General features: G+C 31.4%; 1 protein-coding gene across 2 annotated transcripts; it reads left to right on the forward strand.

Annotated features, from left to right (window-relative positions):
• Nucleotides 1–201: 201 nt before the first annotated feature.
• Nucleotides 202–9,435, forward strand: LOC144845890 (uncharacterized). Of its 2 annotated transcripts, none has more exons than XM_078703392.1 (12): nt 202–593; nt 1,795–2,085; nt 3,661–3,912; nt 5,477–5,611; nt 5,880–6,029; nt 6,351–6,491; nt 6,735–7,157; nt 7,444–7,520; nt 7,698–7,953; nt 8,145–8,229; nt 8,384–8,488; nt 8,589–9,435. In XM_078703392.1, exons 1-12 carry the CDS (start codon nt 545–547, stop codon nt 8,692–8,694), a joined length of 2,070 nt encoding a protein of 689 aa, XP_078559518.1. In that variant the 5' UTR covers nt 202–544; the 3' UTR covers nt 8,695–9,435. The 2 variants fall into 2 exon arrangements, with proteins under 2 accessions (XP_078559518.1, XP_078559519.1); XM_078703393.1 differs by having other exon boundaries at nt 7,698–7,938.
• The last annotated feature ends 713 nt before the right edge of the window (nt 9,436–10,148 follow it).

Raw genomic sequence — 10,148 nt, forward strand, 5'->3', positions numbered from 1 at the left:
ATTGGCTGACAGTCAATTTGACCATTTTTTGGCTATAAAATACAGTTTATTCATGTAAATAAAATTGTTTTCGATCCAATTTTAGGTGAAAGTGGATAATTCTTTTTTCAGGTGGACAATACATCTTTAAATAAATAATAAAATAATAGTAATGTAGGCTAATGTATAACTTTTTAGCACATTTTGAACGTATAACTAATTAATACATTTTCCAATAGTATGTTACATAACAATTGTTTATTATCATGTTTGGAGAATGTTTTATTGGATAAACGAATATTCTGTTGAGATAGAATTCCTGTATTGTAAACAAGGAGAATAATAATAGTCTTCAATGACGTCTTCAGTTGTTGTGATTTACAATGGTCTTTTCACAGGTCAGAATTGTGTTTTGTTACAGTTGTTTGTTAAGTTAGCACCAGTGTGACTGAACTTATTTTGTGTTAGAATTATTGATATTATAAAGTACTTCCTTATACCGTTTTTGTTAAGTTATATGCCTACTTTCGTCAGGATAAAGTAGTAATTTTTTATCTTCATAAACATGATTGTTCCAGTTCTAATCTTTTTTCAAATTATTGTTACCTGCCTTGGTAAGTACGAGAAAGTTTCTGATTTATAAACAATACAAATTGAAAATCGAAATACGTCAATATGCAGATTACTTAAGAATACAGGGTAGTAGGCTTATTGATTATTTTGTCTATTGATGTCTTACACTTTTGTGATTTGTGAATTTCTCCATACATGATTAAAGGAAATAAATAAATGTAGAAACAGGAAGGCCTACATTATACAAATAATGATTGTTTATGAGTGATACAAATAATTCATGAGGTGAAATAGAACATTTCATCTTTAGCCAGAAAAAATGTATTATAACATGCTATATAGATATTTTATAAAATGTATAAATTTCTCAAAATTCAGACAAGCTTTAGAGACATTGTTTAACGTATACACTATTAAACGTGTATGATATTTACAAGGTAAACGTCATAGGATTAAAGAGCCAAAGAAATACCAAATAATGCTTTAAATATGTTTAATTGCTGTGACTCATAACCTCAGAACAGAAACTAAATTTTAAAATTCACTTCACGAGATTGACCAAGGTTGTGGAAAGAATGCATATGTAGGCTACAGGTGGTAATAGGCCCACACCAAATATTAAGTTAAACAATGCTATTTATCGGATCAAAAACACTAAATTGTATATAATAGCGTTTCTTTTTTACCTTTATTCTATTTATGTTTATGTGTTTTATGTAAAAGGGTCCTGCAAAAAAAAGTGTTAACTTCTATGTGCAAGATCCTTGCCATCAATTATGGTACCCTTAATTGTATTATAAACGATAAGAATTAAATGGAATGATGGAATAAATATTTTATACGTTTCCATTGTAAAAATACAGTTGCATCGTAAATATTTTAACTTCATTCATAGTGTTATTTGTATATTAACTTGTTTTTATTTGTAGCCTATCCGTACATGGGCGCCAAACAACACATATGCTGTCACACAAGCAAAGGCTTTGTAAACAAATCATGTTTTGTAAAATATAAACTAGTCGTCTTTTTAATGATAGACATATTGTGGTTAGTCTTTTCAGGGAAGAGTTAACTCTTCCCTGGTCTTTTTTTATTTGACATGTTTTGCGTTTACGAACCATTTATTTGTAGAGTATAATAGGTGAGTTGTTTGGCGATCCGTATCGAGAGAATGTATAGATACCAGAATAAAACACGTCTCTTAAAAACTCATATTTAACTTAAGTAAATGTTCCACTTTAGGAAACGATGGCTATATAACGGTTTTAGGCCTAAATAAAGATCTGCAAAACGACAATAATTGGGAATACCAATGTTACACTCCTAGCACATTTACTGGTTATAGTTTGAGTTACGGTAGATCATTTGCTGTTTTGAGTAATGAAAGTTTGGATGAAACATCGTGGAACGTTCCAAACGATGGTCCGAATGGAAGGTATGTCGCAGATCCAGTAGTCATGGGAGTATACTATTGTAAGATATTGAAAGATGGCGCAACTACAATCGTTCAGACTACTAACATAAGATATGACGGTAAGATGGTAATATAATCATCATTTTTTATCTAAATAACTATAATGTTGTTTTATAACTATCATGATCCTAATAATTGGCTACTTCTACACACTATAGTGACATTTTAAATCTATATATAAATTTACGTAAGGACAAAATTCGGTAAATCGCGCGTTACTTCTAGAATGTTTACTCGATGGTTTATAAAGTTGGTCCGTACTTTCGGTACTGATTTTACCTACATGATATAACCATGTTTACTCATTAAATTGAGTTAGATAATTAGTTATTGACGATTAAAACGAATTTAGGTTCAACGATTTGCCCCAAATAGGGGTGTTTTCCGATCGTGGTATGTACACTGTCTAATGGATGTCCATCTTTAAAAATACTCGCACACAATAATACGAGGATGCTTCACATTTTTCTATCTCCTCCTACGATAAAAACAGGTTGAACAGTTCGAGTACAGCCTCATAATGTTGAAGACAGGCCGATTTTGTTGAAAAAATAAAATGTTGATAGATTTAATATACGTTTAAACAGATGTATTGATTTGCGATAAATGGAACATTCCAACCTCTCTTCTACAAGCGTCTATTCCTCAGGCGTCGTAATAACACAAAGGCAAGTTAAGTACACTCATAACAGAAATTCGATCCATTCGTTTCAATCTGAGCTGCAGAGGTTGGATATAGGTATTTTTTTAAACAGTTAAAGAGCTAGCGTTTTCAGTCGCTATCTAAATATGTACAATCAACATTATTATTGTAGTTAAACCACCACCCACATCACCACCCCTCCCCTCAATGGCATAAGTAGCGTTGTAACGCCCGTAGAGGATAGGCCTACAGTACGAAAGATCACATGCCCTAAACGCAGAACAACTTTGGTGGGTAGGAACCAACTTAAGTATGCCTACTAATTAAGTTGAGTTAGATAATTATTTATTGACGATTAAAGCGAATTTGCCTCCAATAGAGGTGTTTTTCACAAATTTTTTTGCATTATATAAACACATATACAAATAAACTTTATTACTGACAGTTGCTTCTCAACGTTTGTATTAATTAATATTGTAATACAAAAAAATATAAACGGTGTGGTAACGTTACATGTTCTGTAGTATTTCAGTTTCAACAAAGTTTTAAATAGCAATGTTTTACTGTGTTTAGTGGTATATTATTAAAACATGAAAACAATTAATATGTTGTTACTGAATGTATAAAAAATATATTTAAAAAATGTACACATTCTCTTGCCCATCCCTCAACCCTAATGTTACATATAAAACACAAATTAAGTTTGTATAAGTTTGGATCTAAAAATTGGTCTCATTTTGTGACAAGTTTCTCTTTCGGAAGTAGTTCCCAGTGTGCTTATTCTAGTTGAGTACATAAAATCACCGTGTCTATTTATTCGTTCCTGTAAACGACATGTATTATTGTCCTGCGGTACTTTTTTGAAATCGCCAGTTATATCGCTGAAATGACGTATGTATTCGAGAACCTTCCGGTTGGCACGACCGCGAGCGAAGCGAGCGTACCATCTAGTATATACAAATTTATACACTCTCTTAATTTTTCAAAACAGCTTTAATAACGCCTGAAAATGGTAAAAACACAGTAACTGTAAATGCTGGTGATGATGTTACAATTAGATTTAATACTGATTTGGACAGTCAGTTTACGTGGAGGAAAGATGGATCTACTGCATTAACGATTGGAATGGAAAATAGCATGACCCTTGATTCAGTAGAGACCAGTGATGCTGGCGTTTACGAGATGTACGAGGATGGTCACCGGCAAGATCGTAGACATGCGTTTATCAAGTTGATTGTACGAGGTAATTATATAATATTAAATTTATACAGCAAATAATTAGATTGATCACCATAGTAGTCTTGCAATAGTTATTATGACATTCGGGGGCGGAGGTATAAAATAATAACGTCTAACATTCGGAAAGAATATTATTTATAACTTGCTGCATTAAATTAATAAAAGTACTTTAATACTTTCAGTTTTCCTGAAATCGTCTTGAACTCTCTGGATGCCTTGTCTAAAATTGCAAATTATTTTCTTGAATGTCTAAATGGCAATTATGCTGCCGTAAATAATGAAAAAAAGTCTTTGACCTAATTCTAGTTTATTATATATATATATTGTCCAGAGTGTCTTTGTATCCTATGTTTTTTTTTCGAAAAGTGATCATAAAATGTGTTTTATCGACCTATGTACTCCAGTTCCTAGAATCATTTTTCCTCAGGAAATTGTATTATTTGTACTCTAGGAGTGACTATGACAGTTTTAATAGTTGCATACTCGAAAAAGATTATAACAAGGTTTTTCACAACAAATCCATAAAACAGAAGTGGGAAATAAATCAAGGAATGTACTTTAGATACTTAGATATTTTTGTCCCACACAAATCCCACCAAATACATAAACAACCGTGGTACAATTTCAAATCAGTCAAGAAAGCAAACAAAAATCGTCAAATCAATCATAAAATCACGGTCCAGACAGAACAAAACAACACAATTCTTAATACACTGTATGAGTTCGTCATCAACAAAAAATATGTTAAAATGTAATGGAAAGAAAATTACGTATGATAGTTTTAACAATTTAAATAACTTTTTTCAGTAGTGTAATGACAAATCTTTATCTAACTGTATACAATTTATCTTTTGTGTCAAATGTAAGCATTTCTGTTGTTAATGTGAGGATGCTCTTTAAACGTTTGACATTGAACAAAGGTTGAGGTTCAGTCAAAAGTGTTAAAAGATAGTAGAGAATTTTCTTTTGCATTTTCTTGAGAAATACTTGTCCAAAAAACTTCATTTTTGTACAAGAGGCAAGAGTTATAATTTGTGATTTGTAATTTTAAAACATAATTTGATTTAATGTGTAGGTTTTTTGATACAAGTAGTTTTAAAAAACCTATTTCTTTTCAAATTCACCCGTTTGTTTTTGCCGTTGCTGTTCTGTTGTTAGTCAATTTGTAATTTAAAGTTTTATAGATAGTTTATTTTATATCTTTGTTGTTACTTTGGGAGTACGGAACCTGAACTCTTGTTATAGTGATTAGGTTCACTTTTAGGTTCCTGCCTACTCCCTTAGTTTCTGTGTTTGTGTATGTTTGTAACTGGTTTTTGGCAATAAATAATAATAATAATAATAACTGAAACTATTGTTCGATGAAAGGCTGGTTACATAACCGTTACATCAAATTCGCATACACATGGTTGTGGTGAAATTAGCCTAATCACACACAGCATTAATACACAATATTAAAAACAATATATATATATATTTGGTGAAATCTCGAAGTGCCGTTCTAGTAATATAATTAATAGGTTAGGTTATTTTACAGTATAACTTTATAATGCAATTTCGTTTGATAGAGTGTCCACATAACAAATGGGGTCCACCTGAGTGCATAGTAGACTGTAAATACTGCTATAATGGAGGTATATGTGATGACAAAACAGGAATTTGCATATGTGCCCCTGGATTTAGGGGATCTTCCTGTGAAACTGGTAAGAACTAAGTAAGCCCTTCGTATCTTGCACACAGTCAATGATTGTAATTGACAAATTGGGCGGAAGCTGATGATAAAAACATTATATTATTTTATGGCTTGCCAAAAGTTGTTTTTCCTATTTCATTTAATATAATTTAAATTACCATATTATTTCAATATTTCTCTGAAAGAAAAATAAAATCATAATATGTGTGTACTGTTTTTAGCTAAGCAAAAATCCTACCGTAGAAAAAATATTGAAAATCTGCTTTTTATTAATTTAGAATGCGGTGGCAATAAGCATGGATGGAATTGTGGAAAGGGTTGTTCCAGTTACAATATTTTAACAGCATGTGAAAACATTCAGTTTTGTTTACCTGATCCATATGGATGTAGTTGTGTTACCGGTTACAAAGGATTAAAATGCGGTACAGGTAAATCCACAAATTCTACAGACGTTAAATGGCCAAGTTCATTCGAACGGGGTAGATTACAAACTAAACTGGTTTACATAAATGAATGAAGATCCCTATGATGTTTACTTCAAACATCCCTATGATGTTTTCTTCAAATTGGAACTTGCTATAAACATTATATTTGCTTATTATTTTTACATGTAGTTTTCACGGGTGAATATTAATTTACGGTAACTATTTAAGTCATAAGTTAGTTGTATAGAGTTTTTGTGTTATGGGTTTGTTAATTGCCGCAGTCTCCGAGTAGCAACAAATGTATAATTTGATTTCATTTTATAGAATGTTCGTCGGGTACATTTGGTGCAGACTGTGCTCAAACGTGTCACTGTAAACAAGGTGACTGTGATCGATTTACAGGAAGATGCATTGATGATCAAGACTCGTCTTGTGCATTTCCATGGACTGGATCTAACTGCCAAAGTAAGTATACATTGTTTGTAACTACTGATATGACTGAAGAATGGTGGACATTTAGATAACATGATATTGTTAAATATCATCAACTGAATATACAAAGGTCTTGTATTTTGTATTGTTTGTCCCTATTGGTTTGAAAATCAACCGGAAAGGATAGCATCATAAGATTATGTTATCTCGCCCATGTTTTTGAAATAACAAAATATTAAATGAATATTGAAATCGTCAAGATAATTTGTTTTGTAGAATGTCAGACTGATATATTTGGAGAAAACTGTGACATCGATTGTACCAAACCATGTGAATGTCACCGACTAACTGGAAAGTGTATCCAAGGGACATGTTTGTCTAATTCTCTCGAACCAGATTGTGTACCTAAGTATGATGGAAATCTGATGTCTAATGCTTCAAGTTCCTCTATCACTATTGAATGGACGCCGTGGAATACTGACAATGGAGAGAAAGACCTGGATATTGGATACTTCATATATTACAAACTGAGCAATACTGATAATTGGAAGAAGGAATTCTACCATAGTTCTTTAATAGGCACTGTTACCGGGTTGATGGTGGATACAAAATACACTGTTGGTGTTTCAGCTGTGAGAGCCGGCGAAGAAGGTGAAGGACCGATTGGAGGGATAATCACAGTAACAACACTTTGCGGAAGTATGTAAATCTCTTTATAATTCGTATAATTAGTTCGAATTTCATAATAAAGTAATAAATGATCATTATCATTAATGATTATGATTTCTAAGAATGTATACCATGAAGGTAAATAATAGTTCATTTATTGAGATTGTGTGTTATTCATCGTTGTCAATTTAAACATGAAATGAACAGGCATGGAATAATGAATTTGATATACTATAATAATAAAGTTTCATAGACTAATAATAATCTTTCAAGAGAGGCAATTCAAAAAAATGTCACAAAAAACACATTTTTACAGAACCGTCTCCAGTTGAAAACGTACAACTTCAAATTTCAAACACTGCTATCATTATTACATGGATTGTAAGTACAATTGTAGGTATTTTATTTATTGATCATCGGTTGAAATTAAAACAATAATTATGTGCATGCTAATGCTTTAAAAATATTTAAATCGAGGTACAACCCGTGTCGGTGTTATGTCATCATCCTTGTCCTTTCGTGCACATGTGCACGTTTTCAATGTACGTTATTTACCGTCTTTTTTTATAGGGAAAACTTGACGCTGATTCATTGAAGTGCTCAAGTGCAGTATTTGTCTACAGAGTTTATCTAAGAGTAATCAACAATAAACAATATCGGGAAGAAGTTTACCAGACAAAAACGAATCAATTTAAAATTGAAAATTTTGAAGTAGATGAAACTTACGCTATCTTAGTCACTTTGTCTAATAAAGACAGTGAGAGTGAACCAGTTAGCATTTTAAACGTACCAGAACAAACTGCTGAACAAGGTACTATTGAAAAAGGTAGTGCTAAACCTAAACTAAGACATTTATCAATTTTCTAAATGAATCAAGACAATACGATACTAGTTTATTGTATTGAAAAATCGATTTAGTAGGTATAATTCGTATATAATACCTTGATTCTTCTCACAAACTTTCTTACATTTTGTACAATACAATTTTAACATCTTTTTTTGAATTTAAATTTAAAGAAAAAGCAAACGGAATCTTCACTGGAGTCGCTGCGGCAGCAGGGACGTGTTTTGGTATAATTATTACTATTACGGTTACAATTTGGTAAGTTTAACAATTCGAAATTAATTTTGATAAATCTATGCTAATCATTAGCCTAAATAATTTGTTTATATGAGCTAATGAGCTAGTTTATAGATGCTTATAGGCTAAATTTGTCCGAGAAAAGGTTATGATCTATGGTTTTGTTTTTATAAAGTAAACGAAGACTTTTAAAGAATTCGTGCAACTGTGACGAGAAGGCACAGAATGATCCACAAGTTCACTATGCAAGTGACATTTACAGTATAAAGGTGTTACCAGGGTAAATTGTCTTGCTTACATTTTTACCGGTATACATCTTTTAAATTACTGACAAACATTAGAAAGTAAGTTTAAAATTCCAATACTTTTCTTAATTCAAGGAAAACACAAGACAGAGTCACTGTTGATGACTATGCTACCGTAACCGGGGGTCCATGTTACAGTAACACAACACAGACACCAGAAGTGGGAGAAGACCAACAATAAGACAGTTAAGACATTAACAAATTTTATCGAAATTAATAATATTATTCTTTGATAAACGTAAAAATAAGAATGTTCTTTGATGGTACTATGTTGACACCTCTATTGGATTAAGCATCATTCGTTCATTGGTAATTGTAATTCAAAATCCAAATTAATTAATGTATGCCAATGAAAGACAGATAACGTTAACTTATGGTCATTGGTTATCTGATAACATACAGGCTAGTATAGGCCTATTATTATACATTTTCTTTTATGACATTATGAATAGAGCTACAATATTATGTGATTGGTTATAGAAAGCTTTGCATTGTTATAGGCTACGTTTGAATATTATATTAATATAATACATTATAGTGAATATTTCACATGCGCATTTTAAAAATTGTGTACATTTTTAATAGATTAACAACAGTTAAACAATTAACAATACCCACCTACTTATACATTTGGACTGGAAATCCAGTATTTAAAAGTTTTTTCAGATCGAAGCTCATTGAAATGTTTAAATATACAATCGACAAGTTAATTTCTGTTTTCAGTTTGAAAACCGTTAATGAAAAAATTATTCAATGATGTTTTACCTAATTTAAGTAAAAAATAGGCTAATGTATATCTCAATTAGCACATTTCAAACATATTTCAAATAGGCTTTTACATCAAATAAAAAAATTATTGTCATGTTATACTATAGTTATGCTTACGTTTCTTTACAACATCGCATCAAAACTGATACTGTATTATACATTCCATGCCAAAATTTAATAAAACTAATTATGTTCTTATTAAGTGTGTTTGCTACTGTACTATTGTGTTGTTCAAATGATGATAAATCGTTATCAACTAAATAATAATAGGCCTAAACTTGAATCTATCTGATGAATTTGAACTAAAATTCTACATTATTATGTTATTTTGAGATTTTAAGCTACTCTCCTAAGTGGAATTTGCTAAAAGCAACAATTATTATATACATTCCATAATGGCAGAATAATTAAATAATAATTAAATAAAGTCCATCAGATTGTATACGGATACACTTTTACGGGAAATAGTCTAAAGACGTTATTGTTTGGGTGGTAGCATTCATTTTAGAGAAATAAATACAAATCTAAACCGATCAATGTCCATGTAAAATAATATAAAAGTGCAAAAGCAGAGAGAATTATATCCTAACTGAAGCTGAACCTCAGTTGGCCTCTTGTAGTTTGGATTTGAAATAATGTTCTATTATGCAGCTATTGAAATACGGTATAGCAAACAACAATGGTCCTTTCACAGGTCAGTCACATTGCTTTGTTACAGTTGTTTGTTAAGTTAGCACAAGTCTAACAGTCAACATATTATTTTGATTGGATAGCGACTCTTTAACATTCTCGGCGTGGTACGGCGGAACAGCACTAGTCCCTCAGTTGTACGCACACGCATCAGATACGCTCTTATCTTTCAGTATT

Source organism: Antedon bifida, chromosome 6, assembly GCF_963402885.1.
Source record: "Antedon bifida chromosome 6, ecAntBifi1.1, whole genome shotgun sequence".
Lineage (NCBI taxonomy): Eukaryota > Metazoa > Echinodermata > Crinoidea > Comatulida > Antedonidae > Antedon > Antedon bifida.